The 27906-nt window shown below is 45.1% G+C and overlaps 1 protein-coding gene, 3 non-coding genes and 1 pseudogene across 5 annotated transcripts; 1 reads left to right on the top strand and 4 right to left on the bottom strand.

Annotated features, from left to right (window-relative positions):
* The first annotated feature begins 7256 nt into the window (after positions 1–7256).
* Positions 7257–9969, top strand: LOC131505696 (protein SET-like; annotated as a pseudogene).
* Positions 9970–17876: 7907 nt separating this feature from the next.
* NCL (nucleolin) lies at positions 17877–27431 on the bottom strand. 2 transcript variants are annotated; one of them, XM_058701567.1, is made up of 14 exons: positions 27246–27431; positions 26078–26194; positions 24303–24786; positions 23707–23921; positions 23510–23594; positions 23173–23314; positions 22340–22464; positions 21609–21732; positions 20713–20870; positions 20119–20242; positions 19808–19941; positions 19135–19261; positions 18545–18768; positions 17877–18365 (listed from the first exon to the last, which is right to left on the bottom strand). In XM_058701567.1, the coding sequence occupies exons 1-14, from the start codon at positions 27261–27263 to the stop codon at positions 18289–18291; spliced, it is 2154 nt and encodes a 717-aa protein (XP_058557550.1). In that variant the 5' UTR covers positions 27264–27431; the 3' UTR covers positions 17877–18288. The 2 variants fall into 2 exon arrangements, with proteins under 2 accessions (XP_058557550.1, XP_058557560.1); XM_058701577.1 differs by having other exon boundaries at positions 23510–23596; positions 23715–23921.
* On the bottom strand, positions 18951–19082 carry LOC131505869 (small nucleolar RNA SNORA75). The gene has a single exon (XR_009258624.1). It is a non-coding gene; the product is annotated as a small nucleolar RNA SNORA75 (small nucleolar RNA).
* On the bottom strand, positions 19629–19709 carry LOC131505889 (small nucleolar RNA SNORD20). The gene has a single exon (XR_009258642.1). It is a non-coding gene; the product is annotated as a small nucleolar RNA SNORD20 (small nucleolar RNA).
* On the bottom strand, positions 23397–23465 carry LOC131505881 (small nucleolar RNA SNORD82). The gene has a single exon (XR_009258634.1). It is a non-coding gene; the product is annotated as a small nucleolar RNA SNORD82 (small nucleolar RNA).
* Positions 27432–27906: the final 475 nt, after the last annotated feature.

The following is a 27906-nucleotide window of genomic DNA, read 5'->3' as shown; positions in this document are numbered from 1 at the left end:
AGGCTGGGACAGATTACAGCTGACCCTCACACTCTGCTCAGGATCTGATGCTTCACACCCTTGGCCCCCAGACGAGCCTGGACCCTCCACCAAACCCTTTTCTCAAGAGATTGTTTTCCTCTTGGGAACTTTTTTTTTTTAAAGTAATCTCTGTGCCCAAGGTGGGGCTTGAACTCATGATCCCGAGATCAAGAGTCGCGTGCTCCACAGACTGAGCAATCTGGCTTCCATTCTCTGCCCACCAAAGCCCATCAGGATTGTTCATTCGTGACTGACCTCCAATTTAAACAGGTTCATGGATCTCCCCATGGGGCTTTCAAGTCTGTGCAAATCTGGAATTGCAGCTTGGACATCAGATTCTGAGTGAAGGAAAGAGGAACCCAGAGCAGAAAGAACAGGAATTTCCATTCTCTTTGCACAAGAAGGGGGCCTGCTTTCCAGAACTGAACCTGGGTAGTGAGCTATTGGTACCTAACAAACTATACCAAACTTTAACAACCCAAAACAACAAAAAACATCTCTGGAACTTGGGAGCAAATTAAGTGGATTCACCAAACACAAAAGTTCTAAATGAAAGATTATACAATACAGTTTAGTAGCATATTAAAAGTTCAATAGGGCAAAGGATCTGAATAGATATTTCTCAAAGAAGATAAACAGCCAATAAGCACACGAAAAGATATTTAACATCACTAGTCATTAGGGAAGCAAATCAAACCCACAATGAGGTATCACTTAGGTATCTCATTAGGATGGCTCTTATCCATGAGGATGGCTAATAAAAAAAGAAAGGGGGGGTGGGCCTGGCTGGCTCAGTTGGTAGAACATGTGACTCTTGATCTCAGGATCATGAGTTCAAGCCCCGCATTGGTCATGGAGCCCATTTGTGGGGAAAAAAAGGGAGGGGGAGGGAATAACAAGTGTCGGCAAGGATACGGAGCACTTGGAACCCTCGTGCGTTGATTGGTGGGAATGTAAAACGATGTAGCCACTATGGAAAACAGTTTGGTGGTTCCTCAGAAACCACTTGATGCAACAATTTTAATTCCAGGTATATACCCAAAAGAACTGAAAGCAGGGACTCAAACAGATACTTGTACATCGGTGCTCATGCAGCATTATTCACAATAACCAAAAGGTGGAAGCAGGCCCCAAAGTCCATCAGTAGATGAATTGATAAAGGAAACGTGGTCTATCCATACAGTGGGATAACTGAATGAAATTGCCACAACGTGGTACATACACGCTGCAACACGGATGAAAACCTCACGCTAAGTGAAATAGAACAGACACAAAAAGACAAATACCGTCTGATTCCACTTACATGAGGTACCTAGAGTAGCCAAATTCATAGAGACAGAGAGTGGAGTCGAGGTTACCAAGGGAAGTGAGGAGAGGAGGGAGGGAGTGTTTAAAGGGCACAGAATTTATGTTGGGGATGATGAAAAAGTTCTGAAGTCGGATGCTGGTGATGGTTGCACAGCTCTGTAAATGTATTTAATGCCACTGAACTGTACGCTTTAAAAAGATTAAAATGACAAATTTTGTGTAATGTATATTTTACCACAATAGTAGATAGATGATAGATAATTTAAAAAAAATTTTTTTTTAATGTTTATTTATTTTTGAGGGACAGAGACAGAGCGTGAGCCGGGGAGGGGCAGAGAGAGAGGGAGACACAGAATCCCAAGCAGGCTCCAGGCTCTGAACTGTCAGCACAGAGCCCAGTGCTGGGTCCCTTCCTGGAGGCTGGCCACAGGTTGTACTCTCGCCGCCCCAGAGACAGGCCAATGAGAGGGTACAAAAGCCCTACCCCTGCCTCCATCCGGAACAATCTGAGGGATAGTCCCAGCTCCAGAGCTCCCATGGGAACTGAGACCTCCATTTCAGCTGCATCCCAGCCCAGCTGTTCCTGTCCCCCATCTCCCTCTCTCCCCCCTCCTCCCCCCTCTCCCCTCCTCCTCCCACCCTTCCTCCCCCCCACCCCCAGGCGCTGAGCCTGAGAGCCCTGCCCAGTAAACCTCCTTTTGCAAATTTCCCTCTCAGAGTCTGGGTCCCGGAGACCTGCCCAGTGACTCCACCTACACTTGGTCCAAAAAACTGAACCTCAATCTAATCTATTGTCTAGAAATACGAGGGGGCAGAGAACATGGTAAACACCACCCACAGGGACGTAATCAGCAAAACCAAGAGGAGGCCCATTCTGCAGGCAAATCACTTGATGTCATCGATGAACAAACAGCAAGAAAAATGAAAAGAGGGAAGGAAAATTCACAGACTGAAAGAGCCTCCAGGGGCTCCTGGGTGGCTCAGTCAGTTGAGCGTCTGATTCTTGATTTCAGCTCAGATCATGGTCTCACAGTTCATGGGATCGAGCCCCAAGATGGGCTCTGAGCTGACAACACAGAGTCTGCTTGGGATTCTCTCTCTCCCTCTCTCTCTGCCCCTCCTCCGTTCTCTCTCTCTCTCTCAAAACAAATAAACTCGAAAAGAAGAAAGAAAGAAAGAAAGAAAGAAAGAAAGAAAGAAAGAAAGAAACTCCAAAGCCATGTGTGCCTCCTTTGAATGCAGGTTTGATAAGGGAAGTGAAAAAAAAATAAAAAATGATGAGCTAATCAAGGAAATCTGAACACTGAATATTTGATGACAGCAAGGAATTAATGTTTAACTTGTAAGATGTGATAATGGAATTATTGTTTTATTAAAAGAATCATTAACCTTTAAAGATACATATTGAAATATCTTAAACAAATTAATATAATGTTGGAAATATGTGGACAAAATATTGGGAAAATTGGAAATACGGATGAAATTATATAATATAGAAAATATATTTCAAAAATTTCTGAGGGTTGTGGGAAGGATGAGGGACAAATGAAACAAATTTGGACAAAGCTGGGGGCCGTGGGGTAGCAGGTTCTTTTTTCTGGTCTTTCTACTTTAATATGTGCTTGACAATGTCTCTAATAAATTTATTTTTATTTTTATTTTTTGAATTTTTTGAGAGAGATCATGCAGGTAAGCAAGCAGGGGAGAGGCAGGAGAGAGAGAGAGACTGAGAGAGAGAATCTCAAGCAGACTCCATGCCTGGCTTATGGCCCAACTCAGGGCTGGATCTCATGATGGTGAGATCATGACCTGAGCAAAATCAAGATTTGCACACTTAACCTACTGAGCCACCCAGGCGCCCCAAAAGATTTTTTTAAAACATCAATTTGAACATAAAAGTTGGCATCCTATGTAATGGTAAAACACTTGGGTGGTTCTCAGCATGATCAAACGTATTCCCTCGAGGCCACAATCATGAGCTAACTAGGTCTGGAAGTCACAAAGCAAAAAGATGTGAAACAAGAAAACGGACACGAGAAATAGGACTAGTGAAAAGGAAGTTATGTGATTTGCAGATGACACAGTTGACTACTACAGAAAAACCAAATCAAGTGAAATACGTCACACTTATGACAGTGTAGCAAAGAGACTAAATGCGAGAAGAATAGACATGTGGGTTTTTTTGTTCTTTTTAAATGTTTATTTTTGAGAGAGCACAAGCGGGGAGGGACAAAGGGAGAGGGAGACACAGAATCCGAAGCAGGCTCCAGGCTCTCAGCTGTCAGCACAGAGCCCAACGCGGGGCTCGAACCCACCAACTTCAAGACCATGACCTGAGTGGAAACCAAGAGTCAGACACTTAACCACTGAGCCACCCAGGTGCCCTAAGACATGTTTTCTGATATGTTAATAACATTCAATTAGATTACATAATGGTGGGAAAGACTCTATCAAAATAACCAGGAAAAAACATTACTAGGGGGCGCCTGGGTGGCTCAGTTGGTTAAGCGTCTATTGATTTCGGCTCAGATCATGATCTCATGGTTTGAGTTCGAGCCCCGAGTTGAGCTCTGTGCTGACAGTGCAGAACCTGCCTGGGATTTTCTCTCTCTCCCTCTCTCTTTGCCCCTCCCCCGCTATCTCACACACTCTCTCTCTCTCAAAAGAAATAAACTTAAAAAAAATTTTTTAATAAAATAAGAGGAGAAACATGCAATTCTCCTTTAAAAAATTATTAGGATAAAAAAAAACATTATTTGGAGTAGCCTTAATAATAAATGTAAGAGATGTGTGAAGAAAGGTAAATTTTTTTCTTAGTGATATAAGTCACCTGTTCCAGGATGGAAAACTGACGGTTGTAAGAATGTCGGTCTTGGGGCGCCTGGGTGGCGCAGTCGGTTAAGCGTCCGACTTCAGCCAGGTCACGATCTCGCGGTCCGTGAGTTCGAGCCCCGCGTCAGGCTCTGGGCTGATGGCTCGGAGCCTGGAGCCTGTTTCCGATTCTGTGTCTCCCTCTCTCTCTGCCCCTCCCCCGTTCATGCTCTGTCTCTCTCTGTCCCAAAAATAAAAAATAAAAAACGTTGAAAAAAAAAAAATTAAAAAAAAAAAAAATTAAAAAAAAAGAATGTCGGTCTTTCCAAATTAATGTCAGTGTTTTAATACAATTCTAACCAAAATGTGGGGAGTCTTTTATGCCGTTATTGAAATATACGGACATACAATAATTTCACGTATTGAAAGTGGATAACGTAATAAGTCTGACATGCATACTCATGTCAAACCGTGACCACGGTCAAGAGAGCGGGCCACCCATCACTTGTGCCCCTAGGCACTCTCTCCCTTCTTTCCTTCTTTGCCTCCCTGTCTCCCTTCCCTGGTCTTCAGGCAACCACTGATCTGCTTCCTACCATCATGGATCAGTTTGCATTTTCTGGAATTTTATAGCTGTGCAATCATCTATATAGCACCTACTCTTTTTCATCTAACTGCTTTTACCTAGCATAATTATTTACAAATCCACCCACCCTGTTGTGCGTATCAATACCTCCTTTTCAGTCTTGTTTTTTTTTTTTTCTTTTCTAAGTAAGCTCTACATTGAATGTGGGGCTTGAACTCACAACCAAGATATCAAGAGTCGTATGCTGTGTGGACTGAGCCAGCCAGGCGCCCCTCAACAGCTCCTTTTCATTGTTGAGTGGTATTTCATTGTATGGATATACTAAATTTTATATCTTTTTTATTTTTTATTAATCTTTGAGAGAGAGAGAAAGAGGACAAGTGGGGAGGAACAGAGAGAGAGGGAGACACAGAATCTGAAGCAGGCTCCAGGCTCTGAGCTGTCAGCACAGAGCCCGACCCGGGGCCCGAACCCGCGAACCATGAGATCATGACCGGAGCCAAAGTCGGATGCTTTAACCGACTGAGCCACCCAGGCGCCCCATGGATATACTAAATTGTAATCAGTAGTTGAACTTGCAAATATGAAATCTAAGAATAATGAAGGTCAGCTGTATATACTGAAATGTATTACAAGGAACTGCCTCTCACGACTGTGGGGGCTGCCAGAGGGCGCTGGCAAGCCCAGAATCCACAAGGGCAACCCGTCAGGAAGGGCTGGCTAGAACTCCACGCCCACAAGAGTTGAACTACACAGGCAGAATTTCTTCTTTCGGGAATCTTCCACCCTGCTCTTTAAAGCCTTTCAACTGTTTGAATTAGGCCCCCTTAGATTATGTAGGATAATCTCTCTTAACATCAATTGCCTATAAACTTTCATCACCTCGCCAAACACCTTCCTGGCAACACCTAGGCTAGTTCTGACTCCAGAACTGGGGGCTGTAGCCTAGCCAGGTTGAGACATCAAAAGGCCATCACAGTCACTGGACGAAACCACGCTGTAGCTGCAATACTGAAGACAGAGGACTATGATAAAAGCTACGTATTATCCCGCTTCACGTTTAATAACGAACATGACAGAACACAAGAGCCAGTGTTCTTGTGCTGGAAAAATCTCGCGAATGAATGGGAGAATAAAACCGGCGACACTGAAAGGGCATGGCACGTCTGGCCCTCCCAAAAAAAATGCATTTAAAGATGCAGGGGGTTTTGTTTAAGGAGAGCTCAATTCGGGAAATTTGGAACACTCCCGACACTGGATGGGCTCACAATAAGCTTTTACTGCCGCGGGCTCTGAAACTGCTCAGCCAAAGACAAATCTCCCACACTGTTCGAGAGACGTGTGGAAGGCAAGGGCATGCGCGAGGAAATTAACGAGCTACTTTTTGGGTTGGATCAGAGGACAGCAGTGGAAGCAGTTCCTTGTCGAACGGTGTGATATGTTCTAGAATAGATGACCTTTCTTTTACCAGTGGAAGCAGGTCGTTGAGGAAACAGCCTCGCTTTCCCCTCCAGCAGGCAAATGGACGAAACCGCAGACCCCTCTCAGCGAGGGGGCATCTCCTTGCTTTTGGTCACGAGGGACGCGCTGCCGGCTTTCTTACTTTGTGAGTCGCCCCGTGCAAACTACAAAGGCTGTCGACGTTTTGGAAGCGCTAAACACGTTTTTTGCCAAATCGGTTGTGCCTGGAAAGAAACGCTTCATTCTCTGGCCAGATGGACCTCCCGCAAAGCTTATTTTGCAAACTCGAGTGATAAAGAGAGCTCTGCACGTCGTCATCGCTGGATGCTTTTTACGCAGACCGGCACAGGCAGTAGAGACTTGCCCAATATCTCTGCGAGATGTGTTGTCAACATTCATCAAAGTCATCAACTCTGTCGGAAGCAGGTCCCTCCATCACTGCATTTGAAAAAGTTTACGAGGAAATGGGAAAACAGTTTATAGAGGGCTTCTCACTGGCTTTTAAAGAACAAGTTCTTTTTTATTTTTTAATGTCTTTAAATATTTATTTTTGAGAGAGACAGAGAGAGACAGAGAGACAGAGTGAGCAGGAGAGGGGCAGAGAGAGAGAGAACAGAATCCCAAGCAGGCTTCAGGCTCTGAGCTGTCGGCACAGAGCCCGATGTAGGGCTCAAACCCATGAACTATGAGATCAGGACCTGAGCTGAAGTCAGGGGCTTAACCGACTGAGCCACCCAGGCACCCCAGAATGTTACTATTCTTTGAGAAAACCCTGTCTTCACCTAGTGAAGCAAGCCTTGGACGCTTAGATATATATCTATCCAAATCAAGATTTTCTGGACTTATACCAGAAAAAAAGAAAGCTGTTACAAACATTTTCATACAATTTTTGTGTGTGTGGACACATTTTAATTTCTCCTGAGTAAATACTTAGAAACAGAACTGGAGTCATAGCGTAGGTATATGTTTAACTTTACAGTATTATAAACTGTCGGTGTAGCTGTATGTTGAATTTTATAATAAACGGCCACTTTCCAAAATGGCCGTACCATTTGACATTTTACTGGCAATGGGTAAGAGATTTGGCTCTATAGCCTTGACAACATTTGCCCTGCCAGTAGTCTTAACTTTAGCCATGCTGGTGGGTAGACAGTGGTATCTCTTTGTGGTTTTGATTTGTATTTCTCTGATGGCTAATGATGTTGAGCACTTTTTCATGTGCTTTTTTTTTTTTTTTTTTTGCAAATTCAGATGTCTTCTTTTATAAAGTGTCTGTTTAAGACTAGTCTTTTTATTAGGTTATCTTTTTCTTGAGGACTTGTAATCCTTTATAGTTTATGGGTACAAATCCTTTATCGGGAATTCATTTGTGAATATTTTCTCCCAACTTATGGTTGTCTTTTCATTTTCTTAACAGTGTCTCCTGATGAGGGGCACCTGGCTGACTCAGTCAGTGGAGCGTGCGACTCTTGATCTCTGGGTTGTGAGTTAGAATCCCACGATGGGTGTAGAGATTGCTTTAAAAAATAAAATCTTAAAAATAAATAGGGGCGCCTGGGTGGCTCAGTCGGTTAAGCGGCCGACTTCGGCTCAGGTCACGATCTCGCGGTCCATGAGTTCGAGCCCCGCGTCCGGCTCTGTGCTGACAGCTCGGAGCCTGGAGCCTGTTTCAGATTCTGTGTCTCCCTCTCTCTGACCCTCCCCCATTCATGCTCTGTCTCTCTCTGTCTCAAAAATAAATAAACGTTAAAAAAAATTAAAAAAAAAAAAAGAAAATCTTTAAAAAATAAATAAATAAAACACAAAACAAACAAAAAGTGCCTTCCGATGAGCAGACATTTTAATTTTTTTTTAATGTTTATTTATTTTTGAGACACAGAGAGACAGAGCATGAATGGGGGAGGGTCAGACAGAGAGGGAGACACAGAATCCGAAGCAGGCTCCAGGCTCTGGGCTGTCAGCACAGAGCCCGCCGTGGGGCTCTAACTCAGGGACCGTGAGATCATGACCTGAGCGAAGTCGGACGCTTAACCGACTGAGCCACCCAGGCGCCCCCCGATGAGCAGACATTTTAATTTTGATGAAGTCCCATTTAACATTTTTCCCCATTTATAGTTAATGCCTTTTGTATCCTAAGAAATCATTCCCTACCCTAAGCCATAAAGATATTCTCCTTTGTTTTCTTCTAGAAGTTTTGTAGTTCTATGTTTTGTATTCAGGTCTGTGATCCACCGTGCATTAATTTTTATATATAGGGTGGAGTAAAAGTTGAGGTTCATTTTTTTTAAATATAAATAACCTAGTTTTCTAAACACTATTTGTTGAGAAGACTGTCTTTTCCCCCCATTGAATGCCTTAATGCCATTTAAAAAAATCAATCAAATCAATATATGAGGAATTACTTCCAGAATACCTTCTCTATTTCATTGATATATTTATCCTCACAACAGTAAGGCACTGCCTTGGTTTCTGCAGCTTTCTAATAAATCTTGAATTCATTTAGTGTGAGTCCTCCAGCTTTGTTTCTTTTATTTTTCAAGGCCATTTTAGCTATTCTAGTCCTTTGCATTTCCATATAAGCTTTTAAGTCATCTTGTCAACGTCCACTAAAAACGTTGCCGAGACTATGATGATTGGATTGAATCTATAAATAAATTTGGAGAGGATGACGTCTTAACAGTATTGTGTCTTCTCATCCACAAACGGGGTATATCTCTCCAGTTCCCTAGTTATTTCAGTTCTCGCAATGTCTTCTCAACTTTTGCTGCAGTTATTTTGGCGGTGAGGAAGATGCATGGGAGGAGGCTCCCGCCGGGGCCGCAGCTGCGCGCGTGGCGAGGGAGGGAGCGGCGAGTAGCGGCCGCCAGGGCGGCGCCCGAGAGCGGGGTGGTGCGCGGACTGGAGAGCCGAGTGGGCCCCCCTCTGCCTGCCCTTCTCTTCCGGTCCGCACGCGAGACCCTGAGCAGCACCTTGGACCAAAATCCATGAAAGGGCGCCCGACGCTAACCACAAGGGGGCGCACGAGCCCTCAGAAAAAGAACAGCAAGAAGCAACTGAACATATGGATGAAGTACAAAATGCAATAGTCAGACTTAATGGCCAAGCCAGTAAGGAGACTGTGCAAAGACAACAGAAACGTAACAAACCCCGCCAACCATTTTTTCAGGAGGGGTCGGAGCTGGTGGCCCAAACTCCACATCTGGGGGGAACGACATTCGTCAGCCATCCTCAAGTGTCTGCACCGCTTAGGGAGGAGGATGAAGATGTGAGCATTGTTCGCCAAGAGTGGAAGCGACAGAACTTCAAGGTATTAAATCAGGTGACAGAATAGATTTTTATCTTGGTGAAAACCTCACTTCGGAAACAAAGTGCTTTCCAAAGAAGTTCATCGGAGTGTTGATCCACCCCCAGGGCTCACGGAAGTCAAGTGGAAATCTGGAAAGGATTTGGCAAAACGTTCAAGTCAGACTCAGAGTCAAGCCAGCAGGAGGAGAGAGCGTGGCAGCCAGAGGGTGTCCTCCTCTGGTTTACTGACCAGTCTGCGCAGGCGCGGGTGAGTGGGGCGGGGCAATCAGAGATGACATGGGGCAAATCCATGGCAGCGCTCCTTGGCTCCCGACATGGATGATGAAGAAGAGGAAGGAGAAGATGATGGCGGAGGAGGAGGAATGGAAGATATTGACAAAGTGAGGATGAAGATGATGTTGAGCGGGAGGAAGGGGAGGGACGAGGAGGGAGAAGCGACTCATGGAACAGGGATGGATTCCAGCCTTCCTTCCTAAATCGCCTCCAGTTCCTGGGAGCAAGTTGCAGCCTTTTTTTCCCCCCCTCTCCTCTTGTGCTCTGTCGCCCTGTTTTTTGAGGTCCCGTTTCTCTCTTTTACACCAGCAAGGGCTCTCAACTATCTGGGGAGGAAAAAACCTTGAGCAGAATACATTGGGGGGAAAGATCTCTACTCCTTTCTGTTCCAAATTCATTTTCATCCCTTCCTGTCTCAACAAAAACTTTATGGAATCAACACCACCGGGGAGCCGGGAACAAAACCAAACCACCTTCTGCTCCCTTAATTCACTGGCCGCTGAAGGGCACTAGGCCCCTGTGTAGAAGGGCATAGAAGTCTAGCTTTTCCCCTCCTATCTCCGTCTGTGAGCTAAGAGATTACACTGCGTCTCCATGTGCTTATAGACGGTTGGCATTTACCAACGTGTATCAGTCCACCTTCTCTTGTGTAAGAAAAAAATTTTTTAGGGGCACCCTGGTGGCTCGGTTAGTTAAGAGCGTGTGACTCGATTTCAGCCCAGGTCACGATCTCACAGCTCGTGAGATTGAGCCCCGCATTGGGCCCTGCACCGACAGCACGGAGCCCGCTTGGGATTCTCTCTCTCCCTCTGTGCCCCTCCCGCCCCCTCAAAATAAATAAAATAAACATGAAAGTTTTTTTAAACTTTAAAAAATGGGGTTATGAAAGGTCAGCAAAGGGTGGATTTGAGATGTTTGGGTGGATTAAAGGAGGCATTTTGACATTTGGCTTCTCCTTTGGCACGTTTAATTGTGATGTGTTTTACTTTTACAGGTTTTGACTTTAAATTTGTTAGTTCACATACAGTATCAAATTAGTTTCAGGTGTAGAATTTAGTGATTCAAAATGCACGTACAACAGCCAGTGGCCGTCACAAGTGCACTTTTTAATCCCCATCACTTATTTAACCCATCTCCCCCCCCCCCCCCGCCCCCCACCTCCTCCCTGGTATGATCGTGATGTTTAATAGACATCTCTGCATGTAAAATGACACTTTAGAAATAAAATTTTCTCCTAATAATGACTTGAGCCCTGCCTCTTGGTGAGACAATCAGCAGAACCTGTAGGATTTTATCCGGAATTGACCTGCTCCATTGTGGAGTGTTTATTTAAAATTTGTATTTTGTGTCCCTGGAAAGCTGATGCTCAGTTTTAAAAGTAAAAATTGCACAGGGGCGCCTGGGTGGCTTAGTTGGTTAAGTGTCCAACTTCAGCTCAGGTCATGATCTCACCATTCGTGAGTTCAAGCCCTGCATCCGGCTCTGTGCTGATGGTGCAGAGCCTGCTTGGGATTCTCTCTCTCCTTCTCTCTGTCCCTCCCATGTTTGTGCTCTCTCTCTCTCTCTCTCTCTCTCAAAATAAATAAACTTAAAAAAAAGTTTTTAAAGATATCATCCACTGTCTTATATTTTTCTGATAAGAATGTAGCCATTATTCTTACCCGTGTTCCTTTGCAGGTAATAGGTCTTTATTGAGTGGCTGTTTTAGTCTTTGTTTTTGAACAATTCGGTTATGATGTGCAGAGGTGTGGCTTTCTTCTTGGCTCTGGGGGTTGTTTCTCATCAAATTTAGAAAATTCCAATCATTATTTTTCAAAGAGATATTTTTCAGCTCCATTCATTCTCTCCTGTCCTCCGTGGACTCAATTACACGTACATGAGGCAATTTGATGTGGTCACTGAGGCTCTCTTCAGTTTTTTCCCCAATCTTTTTTCTCTTTGAGCTTCAGTTTGGATAGTGTAGGGGAAGTTCTGGGCTTGGAGCCCCTGTAACAACAGATAAGTTAACAAGAGAAAAATCACACAGATTTCTTTAATGTAAGTTTTACGTGCCATGGGAGCCTTCACAAGGAAATGAAGACCTAAGCAGTGAAGCCTAACTGTTGTTAAGTTTGACAAAGAGTGGAGAGCTGTGGGCACGCCTGGTATCCGACTCTTGCTTTCTGCTGGGGTCATGATCTCACGGTTCGTGGGTTCGAGCCCCACATCGGGCTCTGTGCTGACAGGGCAGAGCCTGCTTGGAATTCTCTCTGTCCCTCTCTGTCTGCCCCTCCCCTGCTCATTCTCTCTCAAAAAATAAAAAAAAAGAAAGAGTGGAGGGTCGTGGGAACATGTGACAGGACCAAAGAAAGAGAAGGTATGACCTGAGTTCATGCAACGGGGGCAAATCCCATTCCTTCATCTCCTCTTGGTGTCCCTGTCTTCAGAGATAAGGGTGCTCCTTTCACTGAAGGGCCTATGACCCGCCTCAGGGAAGGTCACAGAGTCCTTCCGGAATCTGCTCTCACATTCCTTCCGCTTGAAATACTCAATATGCCAAGCTGCTGCTGTATTTTGGGATAGCGTGTGCCAAACTCTGTCAATAATTTCTATTGAACTGTCCTCTGGTTAACTGATCCTTTCTTCTGCTGTTAAGCCCTTCTAGTGAATTTTTTGAGATATTTTGTTTTTCGGTTCTAGGCTTTCCATTTGGTTCCCTTCTTAGAGTTTTCATAGCTCTCCAGAAACACCTCCATTTCTTTATTATATATACTCCTCTTCTGCAAATTGTTTAACATATTTATGATTGAAGTCCTTGCCTTCATATTTCAATATGTGAGTTATGTGTTTATCGACTTTATGATTGCGGACTACATTTCCATACTTCATTGCATGTCTAGTAATTTTTAATTTTTTTTTTAATGTTTGAGAGAGAGAGAGAGAGAGACAGAGAGTGGGTGAGGGGCAGAGAGAGAGAGGGAGACACAGAATCCGAAGCAGGCTTCAGACTCGGAGCCATCAGCACAGAGCCCAACGCGGGGCTCGAACTCATGAGCTGAGATCATGACCCGGGCTGAAGTCGGACGCTTAACTGACCGAGCCACCCAGGCGCCCCTGTAGTAATTTTTTTTTAAAAGTCAGCTCTATGCCCAAGGTGGGGCTCAACCTCATGACTCCAAGATGAAGAGTCACATGCCCTACAGACTGAGCCAGCCAGGTGCCCCTAGCAATTTTTTGCTTCCTGGACATTGTGGATGATGCACTGTAGACAGTCTGATTTCTATTATCCTTCTCTGAACACTGTTGAGTTTTGTAGGCAATTAAATTCCCAACACGTCATCTTGAGCATGAGGAGGGGCTCAGTTTCAGGCTTGAGGCTTTGTTAGGGTGAGCCTATTTTGGTTTTGCGTTTTGCCCCGCATCCTAGGCTCAGTCCTTAGGTGTGGGATGTGGCTGTTACTTCTGAAATGTGGTCTTTCTAAGTCTCAGAGAAAAGCTTGAAGTGCTTATTAAAAGCCTCTATCTAACTGGGCAGAATTTGAACTCCAAACTCTGCCTCCCCGGCACTCGGCAGCTGCTGGCATCTATAGCCAGCTCTGTTAACTTTCCAGTTGTTTTCCCCTGGGCTCGTTAGAATCTTGCCCTGTGCATACACAATGTAGGACTTGGCTGAGAATTTGAAGGCAGTTAAGTGTGCAGGTCTTATGGCTCAGTGTCTCTTTTATTTTCAGGAAAATTTCCAGACTTAAACTCCAAACGGACTCCTCAGCGCAATAAGACAGGCCCCCTTTCTGATTAAACTCTGTGTCTGGGGATCCATGCTAACTCATGGGTACCCAACAGGAGAAAACTGGTTAAACATGGATCTCACTCAGTACCCTTGTCTTCTAAGGGTGATAGACATCTGCTTCAGTTTCTATCTGGTATTATCTGTCCAACGACTTTAAAAGCTGATTTATATTTTGTACAGTTTATAATTGTTAACAGAACGGTCTGTTTTCAGACACTCCATCATTACCAGAACCAAACCCTAACTTAACTGTATTTTAAATGCAAATACATCTTATCTAATAATGCATTAGTGAACACATATAATTCTATCACAAAAGTTGTGCATAAATAATAAATTTACTTCAATATAATTGGTTTCCCTTGTAATCCTTTCTTTTAAAGCAAATAATCTTGAGAACGTTATTCTGAGAGGTTCAGTCTTTACCAGGACCCCCTACATGCAAATGTTAAGAACTCCTGGCCTAGGTTCTCTCCTGCTATCACAGCTTTCCCTGCATTTGGGGGAAGGACTTTCTCCGGGGTTCCTTCGTTTATCACTTACTGAGTACCTACTGCATGTCAGGCACTGTCCTAGGCCCACGGGACAGAACAATGACACCAAGCCCCTCTACTCAGAGGTTGGCAGGGATACATGTGTGCTTTTCATGTTTCCACGCGGAGGGCCCAGCAGTAGAGGAACTCTCCAGGCCTTTTCCCGGCGTCGCTGGGTTACCTGATCTGCGGGGGATAGTCACTGGCTCCTATCTAGAAATTGGAGAGAATGAGCCTGTTGAAAGGCTCTAAGCCGAGGGCTGCTTGCTCTTCCCCTCTCCACCTCAGCCAAGGGTCACAGAGGGTCACAGCGCACACCACTCTACTGTCTGCCCAGGTTTTCTAAGGGCGGGGAAGGGAGTTTCAGGCAGGAAGGAGGGCTCATCTGTCAAATGCTGCAAGGAAGCAAGGGGACATAAGTCACAATGCTAGGGACAAGGAGTGGGACGCAGGAGTGTGGTCCTTCTCAAAGTTTGGCAATGAAGGCAAGTGGCAACAGCTGGGTGGGGAGGTAGGGTCAGGGGACAATTCTGACGAGAAAACTTTTGGCACTTTTTTAGGCTGAGGGGAAACAGATTGAGATACAAAGAGACAGTGAACCAAGCATACAAAAATGGGATACCTCTGGGAAAGGGCACAGGCCAACCATTCCATGAAATTGAGTTCTCTGTGCATTCCACAGCATCTCTTAGTGTGCTGAGTGGACTTCTTGCAGACTCCCAAGCCCCATCACTTAATCCAAGTGTAAATTTGAAGTTAAAGACACATTGGCCTGGGAGCACCTAGGTGGCTCAGTTAAGTGTCCAACTCTTGATGTCGGCTCAGGTCATGATCTTCCAGTTTGTGGGCACAGACAGCACAGCACAGAGCCTGCTTGGGATTTTTTTCTCTCTGCCCTTCCCTCGCTTGTGCGCTCTCTTTAATGTGTTAAATAAACATTAAAAAACAAAAAACAAAAACAAAAAACACCACCACCACAGGGCACCTGGGAGGCTCCATCGACTTTGGCTCAGGTCATGATCTCACTGCTGGTGAGTTCGAGCCCCACTTCAGGCTCTGCATTGACAGCTCGGAGCCTGGAATGTGCTTCAGAGTCTCTAATATAAAATGAAACCGAAGAAAAAAAAAAGTACAAGAAAAAAAACACATTGCCCTGAAAACACAGCCTTAGGTTTCCACATCCTTGTGGATGTGCCGCCACCTGCTGGAAGAATGACAGAAGTGGCGACAACCATTTGCCAACGGGAGCTACTTTTCTAAAATGGCTGCAAAACCTTCACCCAGCCCACCAACCTGGAGACCAGACCGGTGTATGGGAGGTAAGAATTAAGACGTTTGCAGGATTCTAGTCCCTAAAGGTAAGCATTAATGCTCCTCCTTCGCCTTCCAGGGTGACGGACTATCCTCCAACCTCCTCTCCATTCCACACAAGTCAGCACACCACCCATGGAACAACCAGTAATAACAGGACTGGACTGTCCTCGATTTAATGGTGAGGAACCGAAGAGCAGAAAGGGAGAACGAACCTTACTTTTCCACCCACATCAGGCGTATGGAGGGGCTGAGGGAAGTGCCTGAGGGAAGGCACACCATCAGCAGCATTCGCTTATTAAAGTAGATGTGTACAGTGATTCTAGATTTTTATGTTTATTTTTGAGACAGGAAAGGAGGGGCAGAGAGGGGAACAGAAGATCCGAAGTGGGCTCAGGACTGACAGCAGAGCCCGATTTGGGGCTTGAACTCACAAACCAGATCATGACCTGAGCCAAAGTCAGATGCTTAACTGACTGCACCAGCCAGACACCCCAAGAGCAATTCTAATGGTGGAATACGTTTCCCCTCCCTTCAGCAAGGGAACCCACAGACAGCCCACACCTCTAGGGCTGTGAAGTCCTATTTAGTTAACAGGTACTTAAGCACTGGCTGTGCTGGGCCTGGACTCATAGCAACCCTGGTCTCTGTTCCTAATGGCCAAATAACTTTTCAGGTTTATTTAAACCTCTAGGCCTGCCAGGTAGAGTAGCCAACCAGGGCAAGCACCTACACGAGAGAAGGCTGTAGGGTCACGACAGCCCTAGAATCCTCCTTTGCTAGGTTTCAGGAGACGCAAACACCAACTTCACAGGCCTTGCTAGCCCAGTTTTGGGACACTGTTTTGCCCGGATGCAAATTTTGACATTAGGCAGTCTGAATTCCACTGAGTGAACAGCAACTTTTGAATCCAGAGAAACACAGGCTGCCAAGCTTTTTTTTTAAGTTTATCCAAGAACATCTGCTTGCTGGCTTGACCTTCATAGCAGCAACAAGCTTCCACTGGTGCGCTCACCCTCAAAGCAGGCCATCATAGCTATCCCCCATATCCACAAGACTAGCTTAAGCTGCAAAAAATATGCATACAGCTGAGATTTCCTTAACCCACAGTGAAACTCAACCAGGCCTAAAACGAACATTTACTTACAAAAACACTTTTTTGATGTTTATTTTTAAGAGAGAACATGAGCAAGGGAGGGGCAGAAAGAGAGCTCCAGGCTCTGAGCTGTCAGCAGAGCCTGACGTGGGGCTTGAACTCATGAACCCTGTGATCATGACCGGAGCAGAAGTCGAATACTTAACTGAACCACCCTGGAGCCCCTTTTCTTTGTACACTCACATTAAAAATGTATTGTAAGAGACACCTAGGTGACTCCATTGGTTACGCGTCACAAGCGGTCCACAGAGGCCACTTCCGTCCTGTCCTCCTCTGCCCCTCCCCTGCTCTCAAAAATAAAGATTTTATTTTGCTAAAATGCGAAAGAGTTGTTTTTTTAAATGTTTGAGAGCAAGCACAAGCAGGGGACAGAGAGGACTGAGAACCCCAAGCAGGCAATCCCACAAACCCCAGAGATCGTGACCTGAGCCAAATCAAGATTTTTTTTTTTTTTAATGGTTTTTAATGGGGCACCTGGGTGGCTCTCTCAGTTGAGCATCCCACTCAATTTCAGTTCAGGTCATGATCTCACGGTTTGTGGGATCAAGTCCCAGGTCAGGCTCTGCGCTGACAGCTCAGAGCCTGCTTGGGGTTCTTGCACTCTCAAAGTTAAGGGTTGAAACTAAAAAGTCACATGCTCTACCAGCCAGACACCCACCTACATTTTGATTTGGCACTTTGACTAGTCTAAAACAGGTGGTTAGAGTCCATGGGCTTTTTGGATGGCTGTTTTAACATCTCTGCTCCGCATCTAAGGCATCATTCAGTAATCCTGTTAATCTGCTGGCACAGACCTTGGGGCCCTTGATTATTAGTAGTGCTAGAGGGAATAAGGAGTAAATTAGTGAATACTGAGTATCGTGTAATACCAAAGCCCTTACTTGGTTGGTTGAACCAGAGTTGTTGGAAGATCTACAAAACACAAGGGCCCACCAACTGGACTTGGTTTTCTTCCCCAGGCTCACCATAATCCCCAAGCCCCCACCGTTCCATTCATCTAGCACAAATTCTATTGAATTATCGCCAATTCCAGAATCCATGCTCTCAGCTGCAGGTTTCAGGAGGCCTGACCAATGTGCTCCTAGCCCCTCTCCAGAGTACTTCTTCAGAACACCTGATCCTCAGGCCTGCAACAAACAGGATAAGCCACAGCAGATTTCCAACAAGTCTTTCAAGTCACTTTACCAACCATCTCACCAAAACTTGTAGCCAGGATACTTGAACCCAATGTAACAAGCATTTCCATGGCAGGGGTGGGGTGGGGTGATCTGGAGCCACAGAGCCGGCTCTGCCACGCTCCACCTGCAGTGGTATTCCAGGAGACACTCTAGGAAGTACAAGTCTGGCACCAGAGTTTAGGACTTTTAATTTGTCCCAAAGTTGCTGAAGCAAAAATCATGATAAAACATTCTGCTTTCCTTTACACCCCCCCAACGCAAAAAAACAAAAACAAAACTATTCGTAGGAAAAAAATGGTTTTGTACATGGGAAGAAACAATATAAATTCAAAACTTACAGATAAGGATTAGCTCTATCACTCATCTCTTTAAAAAGTTTATATGAATATCCAGTCAAAACCAACAGGGTATCTCCCTTGAAATGTTATCTATACCAACTTCCAAGTAGACCACAGGACTGTATACTGTCTTGGAATGTCCTCAGAAGGCTCTGTCATTGATCAGGTAACAGAGTAAAAACCCCAGAGTCCTTTTCTTTCAAACAGAAGAGGGTAAAGACAGAGGGATAGAAGAAACTATTCAAACTTCGTCTTCTTTCCTTGTGGCTTGTGGTCTCCCCCTCCTCCTCTGCCTCCTCGGAAGCCTCCTCGCCCTATAGGAAGCCAAGACATTGAAGAATGAGTACAAAGCAGCCAGGAGTCCTCCCCTCCCCACAGTGATCAGTGACAACCTGGAGGTTGATGCAGGAACCCTGCCCTGGGCTCTGGACACATCGTGAAGGACACGTGTCAGTGTCCAGTGCACACATCGAGGAAGCCCCAGCCTCCTTACCTCCAAAGCCTCCCCGGCCTCTGCCACCAAATCCACCTCGGCCTCCTCTGCCACCACCTCGGCCTCCAAAGCCACCTCTGCCTCCACCGCGACCTCCAAAGCCACCTTCACCCTTCGGTTTGGCCCAGTCCAAAGTAACTTTGTTTCCATCAATTTCACCATCTTCCATGGCCTCCTTGGCGGCTTTGGCATCTTCCTCACTGTTGAAGTCTACAAAACCAAACCTGAAATGCCAAATGAGATTACTCGTTATAGAAAGAACACATACTGCCAAGTGCCAAGATTAACCTCACATGTTGGGACAGTGATTCCACAGGAAGTAGATTTGCTCAGTGGAGGAAAGACCCAAGTGACAGAGTGAAAGGCTTCCTTGTGGAAGGCTGGAACTCATTTTATCGACCCCCAGAAATGTCTCACAGATCAGAATATACCTCTGTGAAGACAGAGGGCAAAATAATGCTAACTGTGAATTGTCTCTTCTTCTCGTGCGAATCCATAAACTGCCACCAATCGACAGAAAGGAGCTCAGTGAGAAGGTATACTACAAAGGAGGTCTCCGCTACGTGGACAAGTATTTCCTTTCATCTTACCCTTTGGAGGACCCAGTCTCCCGGTCAGTGACTATCCTTGCCCGAACAGAGCCGTCGAACGATTCCTTTAATGTTTCTTCTGTGGTATCCTCAGACAGACCTTTGACAAACAAGGTTTTGGACGGCTCTATGGAAGAAAAATCGCACATTTTACCTAAAGCCACAATAACCAGATGGTAGCTTTTAATAACGTCCAGTATGGGACTACTGGCCAAGAATACCCGGCTTAGCAGAAGCTAGCCTTTCACTTAAAAATCTCTGGAAAAAAGGCACATAAAAGCAACTTAGCAAACTAGTGCTCAATTAAAGCAAAAGGCATAGATCAATCATCTCAAGTTTGTACCGATCACCAGAGCAGCTGAGGTCCTGTCTCAGATCCTTTATGGGAAAAAGGAGAAGCAATGCAAAGACAGCAATCCCTAAACAAGCGGGCAGCTGTTGCAATCACCACATAGGGCAGTAACTGTGGGCGAATGTGCTGCTAGAAGACCTCACTGGATCAGAACTTGACTATCTAGAGGAATTTTCTTGGGATTTCATCAGTTATGTTCTCAGATAATCAATCATCATATCCAGTATCTTTTACTCAGCAGCAACAGGAAACACAAACATTGACGCAGCATAGCACCGAGTGCCGACCCTCAACGTAACACCATGTCAAACGTTAACTCACGGCTTCTTGCATTAGGTGATCCCCTGGGTCCTTGCAACTCCAGCCTGATTGCTCTGCCCTCAATTTCCCTTTTATTACAGGAATTTAAAGCTTCTTTAGCATCTTCAAATGAAGCAAATTCTATAAATGCATACCTGAGAATAATAATCAATACTTAGAGTTAGTTACCAAGCACATAGTTGCTGGGCTGCAGACATCTAATGCCACCAAAGAGATACTTAAATGATGCTCTTTATACCCAATTTGTGAGCTAAAATGATTCAGCCTCTTAAAGCCCATAATTAATATCCTGACCATACTAATTATTTTACCCTTTAGATTTGCCATTTTGGTTCTGGGGCACTTTAATAAAAGTCGCCTTCTCAAATACTTCTTGAAGAGTTTCTTCCGTTGCATTGTAGGAGAGATTGCTTAAAACCAGAGTTTTTGATTCACCTACAAAGGAAAAAAAAAGCCAAATGAAGACTCTGAAACAATAGTTCCTAAGTTCAGTCACAGCTATACCTTATTCGAGAACTTCTATGACTGGAAAGAATTAACACGTCAATGGACATGCAGGTGGACTTCCACTTGTTACTCATACTGAGTACTTACCATGCACTATTATATTCCTATTACCTAAATATGTAAAAGCTATTTGTTTATATGTTCCTAGAACAAATATTCTAATTTAAAGACGCATATCATCGAAGTCCTTTAAAGGGTCAAACACACAGGGAGATCTATGTTCCAATGCAAAACGACTTCATACACCTCACTCAAGACACTGAATTACTATCATAGAGGTACAGAACTTGACCGATCTAGAGCTATATCTAATTTACTAGTGAACTTAAAAAAAAAAAAACAGCAGTAAAAATGCAAAGATGTCCCTCCATCAATCCTGGAATTCTGTAAATTCTTACCACTCCAAGTGCTATTCTTTCCACCTCTGTAGTCTTGATTTTGACCCTTCTCTCCAGTATAGTACAGGGAAATAGATCGCCCATCTATCTCCGTTCCCTGCTTTTCTTCCAAGGTTTTTTCTGCATCAGCTTCTGTCTTAAATTCAATATAAGCAATCCTGCAACAGTAGAAAAAAAATAGAAAGACATTAAGAACTTAAAAAACACTGATTTAAAAAAAAAAAAAAAAAAACAAAACCATGTAGGGGCGCCTGGGTGGCTCAGTCAGTTAAGTGGCCGACTTCGGCTCAGGTCATGATCTCATGGTCCGTGAGTTCGAGCCCCGCGTCGGGCTCTGTGCTGACAGCTCAGAGCCTGGACCCTGTTTCGAATTCTGTGTCTCCCTCTCCCTGACCCTCCCCCGTTGATGCTCTGTCTCTGTCTCAAAAATAAATAAACGTTAAAAAAAAAAAAAATTAAAAAAAAAACAAAAAAAACAAAAACCATGTTAACACAAATGTTCTAATCTCACCAACAGAACCTTGTTTCAAATGAGTACAATAAAAATGTTCTTAAAGAACTGAAATGTTCTGGTTTTCTGCCATGTTTCACTTGTCCACTACAGAAGGTTGCCAAGCACACCTAGAAAACTTGTTCATGGTAACCCCATCTCACTGCACAACTGCTATTACTTACAAAGCTAAGTACATTTCACAATACTTGGTATATATTTGAAGTCTTTTACAATGACCCTAAAGTATGTTTTCCCACTGCACAGGTAGAAAGTTAAGGCACTGGTTAAAGATTAGTTTGCACCAATCACACACCTAGGAAAGTGAGATCAAAATTTCTTTTATAAAATCAGAAAAGTACATTAATTTTAATAGAAGTCGACATTCCTTACACACAAAACATACCCTTTACTCTTTCCATCCTTGCTGACTAATCTGATTTCCACAGCATCTTCAAATACTTCTTTTAATTCATCCTGAGTAACTTTGTAAGGCAGATTTTTAGCCAAAAGTGTTCTTGCGTCTCGATCTAGATTTAAAAAAAAACCAAACAAATGAAGCGTATTGCTTGAAAGACATACCCTCCCCTCCCTGAAGAACTAATGGAAAAGTTCTGTTCAACAAATAATTTGAGATCCTACGATATACAAGGCATGTACATATACGTACACACACTTATACACGGCACGTAAGTATAGAGATGCAGCAAATGGCAAAAACACAAGCTGCTGTCACCAGTGAAATCAAATTGCGTGTTGGATACTCAGAGCAGTGCTCAAACTAAAACAGGTGCTAAATGCTTTTTGAATTAAAAAAGATTATGATCATACATTTTGAAATGTGACAAACAGAGAGAAAAGATAAAGAATACAAAAAGAGTAGTTAGGATCTAATCTAGTTCTATTGAGGAAAGACCTCTCTCTATTAACCAATTCTTTTTTAAAGAAGTCTATTCTTGCTCGGGAATTTAGAAAACCGGCAAACAGTACATTTATCACTTGAACTCATTTAAACCCTCACATTATAAGGAAACCAATAAAAGTTAAGCTATTTACCCTGGCCAACTAGCTCCCAACTAGATGTATAACCATTAAGAAGTTAGAGGTCAGTCATCACAATTACCCAGTCTTACATACCTTTCTTACTGTCTTTTCCCTTTGGTTTTTCTAGTTTAATTTCATTGCCAAAGACTTTTAAACCAGTGAGTTCCAAAGCTTTTTCCAGATCTTCAGCAGATTCAAAATCCACATAGCCAAACTTCCTTTAAGACAGTAAGATGAAAAATGCAAAATTACGAATGGGGGAAAAAAAACCCCATGAAAACATGACTACACAATCCCTTCCAGGCAGGCAAAATGTGACGATGTGATGATGCAAACAAGAATTAAGCAAAGAAAAACCTATGGTCTTAACAGGAGTCAAGGCTCTATTAAACTGCTGCTATAGAGCAAGGTATCAGGGAACTGATGCAAGTTCACCTTTGAGGTCTGCATTAGCCATACTGCTCCTAACAACTGATACTAACAGCAATCAAAAGAACCCGGTTTAGGGGCTCCTGGGTGGCTCAGTTGGTCAAGCGTCTGACTCTTGGTTTCGGCTCAGGCCATGATCTCACAGTTTCCTGTGCTCGAACCCCACACTGGGCTCTGTGCTGGCAGCTTGGAGCCTGCTTGGGATTCTCTCTCTCCCTCTCTTGCTGCCCCTCCCCCACTTGTGCTCTCTCTCAAAATAAATGGAAGTTAGAACCATTACATCTCTTCAAATCCAGTAGTTTCAGATCTTTCTAGAAACCTAAAATTCAAATCTTGTAACTTACTAAAAATTAACGCTGTAACAAAACGTAAGGGAGATTTTAGGAACTTCAATTTGGGATTTTACATTTTGATAATCTAGTAACTTAACTCATTCATGTCTAATATTTGGAAACTTGCAAATCCAGGAGTAATGTGCAGAATTCCTCCATACTCACCTAGACACACCAATTCTGACATCCACAACAGCAAGATCATTTTTAGCAAAAATATCACTAATGCCCGTTTTTAATTCAGGAGCAGATTTGCTGAAATTCAGGTTTCCAACAAAAAGATTGAATGATGTAGTTGGTTCTGTACCTGTACAAAACAGGAATTCAAATTAGTCTATTTATAAAGTATGGCATGAACTTAAATTTCCAGTGTGAAATTTCTACACAGAGCACATCAGACATCACAATATCACATCAGGCTTCAGTATTAAGTCCCTCTGCTGTTCATCACTTGTGCGATCAGGTGCCACACCCTTCCCCTACCCCCCATTCTGCAAGTTACCTTCTACTTTCTGTTTCTTGGCTTCAGGAGCCGCTTTCTGTTTGGCCATTTCCTTCTTTCGCTTTCCAGGTACTTCTTTAATAGGCTCTGTACACAAGATTTTCAACACTGTTACCAGTGAGTAGTCACACATATTGAAGTGCCTTTTCTTCCCAAGTAACCTCTATAATTTTTATCACCGTACTTCAGAATCTAACTTGATTACCTTCTTCTTCTTCCTCCTCCTCCTCCTCCTCCTCTTCTTCCTCATCATCATCCTCCTCTTCCTCATCCTCCTCCTCCTCCTCTTCATCCTCATCATCCTCCTCCTCATCTTCATCTTCAGCTGCACTCTTGGCCTTCACAGGAACGGCTTTTGCAGGGATTTTCTTTCCTTTGGCTGGTGTGGTCTCCATAGCTTCTTCTTCAGAGTCTGAAAGAGATGCAACTTACTCAAAAACTCAAGAGAATTCTCCCCAAACCAACTTTAGTTCTTGGAAAATCTAAAGGAAAAGAAATGCAATCCTACCAACGCCACCATGCTCAGCGGTTACAGAAAGGAGTAAACAGATCTGTTGGGAGCAAATCCCACCTTACGAAAAATACTCACAAAATAGGCCATTTTAAACATTTTCTCAGGGGCAGGCAATCATTTTGGGTGGCTTAAGACTTCTGTACCACAGACACCCCGGAAAATCCCTGGGAGGATTTTCATCTAACTCCCAGACCGTCCTGGAATGTGTAGCGTTACTGCCAAAACCTCACCTCTAATGCGCCGTCCACAAACTAGTCCGGAAACAAAAGAACTCCTTACCATCGTCATCCTCATCCTCATCCTCTTCCTCGTCCTCGTCCTCTTCCTCCTCCTCGTCGTCGTCCTCATCATCTGAGGCAGGGGCAGCAGCGGCGGCTTTCATCACTGCCGGCTCGAATTCATCCTCCTCTTCATCCTCCTCTTCCTCGTCGTCCTCTTCACTGTCCTCGTCATCTTCCTCATCACTGTCTTCCTTCTTGGCATTCTTCCCATTCTTTGCTCCCTTGGCTGGGGTGGCTGCTCCTTTCTTACCAGGAGGGGCTACCAATGCCTTGCCCGGGGTGGCTCCCTTCTTGCCAGGTGTTGCTATTGCTTTGGCTGGCGCGACGGTTTTTTTGGCTGGTGTGGCTGCTGCCTTTTTGCCGGGGGTGACAACTGCTTTCTTGGCCGGTGTGGCGACTGCAACCTTTTTTGTTGGGGAAACCATCACCTTCTTTGCTGGAGTTGCGGCAGCCTTCTTGCCTTTTTTCTGAGGAATGATAACCTGAAGAATAAATAAAACCAAACATAAATCTGTTTCCAATCCCAAAGAGTGCCTTGGTCCCCTGAGCAAGTACTAAATTCTCACACTGGTTCTGGCTCAAGACCACACACATTGGATGTATGTTAGTGTGTTAAACTACAGGGCCATGACATCGGGTCCTCCCATGTGCCTGAAGTCACAGCCTTCTTCTTCAGATAAAATACAATACGGAAGCATAAAAAACTGCTCTGAACAGTTAAAATACCTCTGAATTCCTGTACTTCATACATTCTAACTGCATTTAAAGTGGCACAGCTTAATATGGACTCTGACAACAGTTTGGATCCTACCTGCCACTTTAGCAGCCTTAGGAAAAGCTTAAAATAACTTTTAAGCCTCAACTTTTTTTCCTCATCCGTAAAGGATAATAACATCAACCTCTCATACTGTTAGAGAGATTATGAGTTGGCATATCTATTAGAAGTCTCGCACACAGAAAGCTCTACTTGTTAAGTACTACTTAATCATTTAGGATTCTTACAGTGGGTGCTGGTATAAAAAGCTCATTCTTAGAACTAGAAAATAAAATGAGTAACAAATAGACTGGACAGTCAACCCTTGCAAAATTAATAAAGAGTGAGCATCTTAAGCTTGATAAAAACTTCCATTCGTCTACCTTAATTTTACACTCAAAGCCACTTTTTGCTCCTAGTTTCATCAGGTAATGAATTAACAGTAAAACCTTTATCAAATCCTCAACAAATCTAGGCAAAAATATAGGGATTGGTGGTCTTTACCGTGAGCAAACAGTAGCCAGGCATGTTATCAGTTAATACAGAGAGGTGGCCACCGTCAACCCACACCAAGAGGTTAACAGTAACTAGTATCACACAGCTCATAATCAATCCTCCTTGGAGGCTAGGAAAGGATCTGGTAAGGCTAACCGAGACCTGAAAACAATGCTCAGCAATGCCACTTACTAGACACTTAACAGTCCAGGCTGTTTATTCATCTAGTGTGTTGGCCTAACATACTAAAACTAGAAAAATGTCACGATTTAATAGGACATATGGCACCAAGCCCTACAAAGAGCACAGGAAAAGGAGACTCTAAATCTTTTCTGTCAAATTCATCCAAATACTTACCCTGTATCTCAACATGCCAATGAAGAGCTTGGGAAACAATCTCCGCAGACCACGGATGAATGAATATAATCTTATTTTTGCCAGTATTTTCAGACACCTGATACCACCTGTTTTAACTCTCTGCTTGGCAGTTTAACACAACTCGGCATGAAGCTATATAGAATTACCTCTTCTCCACTGCTATCATCATCTTCATCTTCTGACATTTCCTCATCTTCGCTGTCTTCTTCTACCTCCTTAGGGGGAGGAGCCATTTTCTTGGGGTCACTTTGATTTTTACCAGCCTAAAACAAACAATTAGCACATCACACCTCCAACATCTCAGACCCTTCATATTTTCCCATCATTCTTAAGCGTAGTAAGCCACCTGCTTTTTTTAAATCCGCTTTTCAGACTGCCGGATAAAAATACTGACACGTGAACTACTAGGTAAACTAGTAGTGAGGTCAACGGTAAAGCGGTAGGACTCTTGGGCCCCGCTCCCCCATTTTTCCTGTGATTTACAAACATCACGAATGGTTTTAACAGTACAGACAACCGGCCCATTTTAACGGCCAACAACCCACAGCTCTTTACCGCGTGGGGGGAACTACCTTAAAAAAGCCTTTCGTTAATTCTGGCACCACAACCGACACTCTCGCCTGAATCCAAATTCGGGGTGGTGAGGGTCTTTAAGACAAGTTTTCAAAAAACCACGCTAGCCCTTACAACCTTCGCTCTTCCTAAGTTCTTTCCCGTGGAAACCCCGCCCCTTCCAGACCCCGCGGAACCACGTGAAGATACCGCGCAGGTCACCATGTGCGCGCAGCACAGCATAAAAAGCACGAGGCAGGGCCTCCTCCTGGAGCCCACCTCGTGCCCGCCCGTCTGGCCGGAGCCGACATCCCGTAGGCCGCAGGCCCTCCGTTTAGAGCAGTCCCGCCTCTGCCCAACTCACGGCCAGGTCCCCTCCGCAGACGCCGGGACACACGCGGGGCGGCCCACGTGGCGGGCCGCGCGCTGGGGCACGTGCGTCAGGAGGCGGGGCCCCGCTTCGGCCCGTCGCAGGAGTTTGGCATCATCCCTCCACCCCAAGGCCCGGCGCCCCCTCCCCACTCAGTCTCGAAGTCTTTCCGCCCCACCACAACCACCCGCGGAACCTGCCGAAGCCCTTCACCTCGCCACCGATTAGCCAAAAAACGCGAGACCTCCCCGCTAACCGCGCGAGATTTCCCGCAGCATGGCGCCCTCGAGCGCGCCCGGGACGGCGCGCAGGCCCTCCTCCTCGCGGCGCCGCGCGCGCCCTCCTCAGAAAGCAGGCCTCGACGTCCATGCTTGCGCAAGCAGGCTTCTTACTTTTGCGAGCTTCACCATGATGGCGGCGTATGCCGGCGGAGTGTGTGGCGGGCGAGTGGCGCAGACGAGTCCAGAGGAACCCAAGCGACGGCGATGGCGGCCGCTGGTACAGAATATCCCGGAGCACGTATGCTTGGCTGCCAGCTAGAGCTCGAGACTGAGGCGAAAGACTGAGCCTGCCCAGTAATCGCCTCTGGAAAGGCGACGACGGCGTCCTCGTGACTCCGTCTCGGCCAACCAGAGGTTGCGTCCATCCTATGGACCAATCGCGAGCCTCTACCCAAGAACGGCGCGAGGCGGGGCGCAGGCAGGGGTGGGCGGGCCGAGGCGGGCACGGGAGGGGGAGGGGATTCGGTGGCGGCGCCCTGGGGGCGGGATTCGCTTTGTGCAAGGCCGGCTCTGATTGGGTGGTAGGCGCGCGGTTCCTGAAGAGCCTCTTCGCTGCCCGCGCTCGCGGCGCTTGCGCCGTGGGACTGACGCTTTTGGCGCCGCTAGTTCCCGAGACGCGGGCGGCTGCATATGGGTAGTCTCAGGTACCTGACCGTGTCGGTGTCCTGTCTACTCGGGGGAGGGAGGGGTGCGTGGAGATCTTGGGCGGCCGCACGAGCGGCTGCAGCCCGCTCTCCACGCTGAGCCGCCCGGCGGCCGTGGAGAGAGTAGT

Source organism: Neofelis nebulosa, chromosome 2, assembly GCF_028018385.1.
Source record: "Neofelis nebulosa isolate mNeoNeb1 chromosome 2, mNeoNeb1.pri, whole genome shotgun sequence".
Lineage (NCBI taxonomy): Eukaryota > Metazoa > Chordata > Mammalia > Carnivora > Felidae > Neofelis > Neofelis nebulosa.
This window is presented reverse-complemented; position numbering and strand designations above follow the sequence as displayed.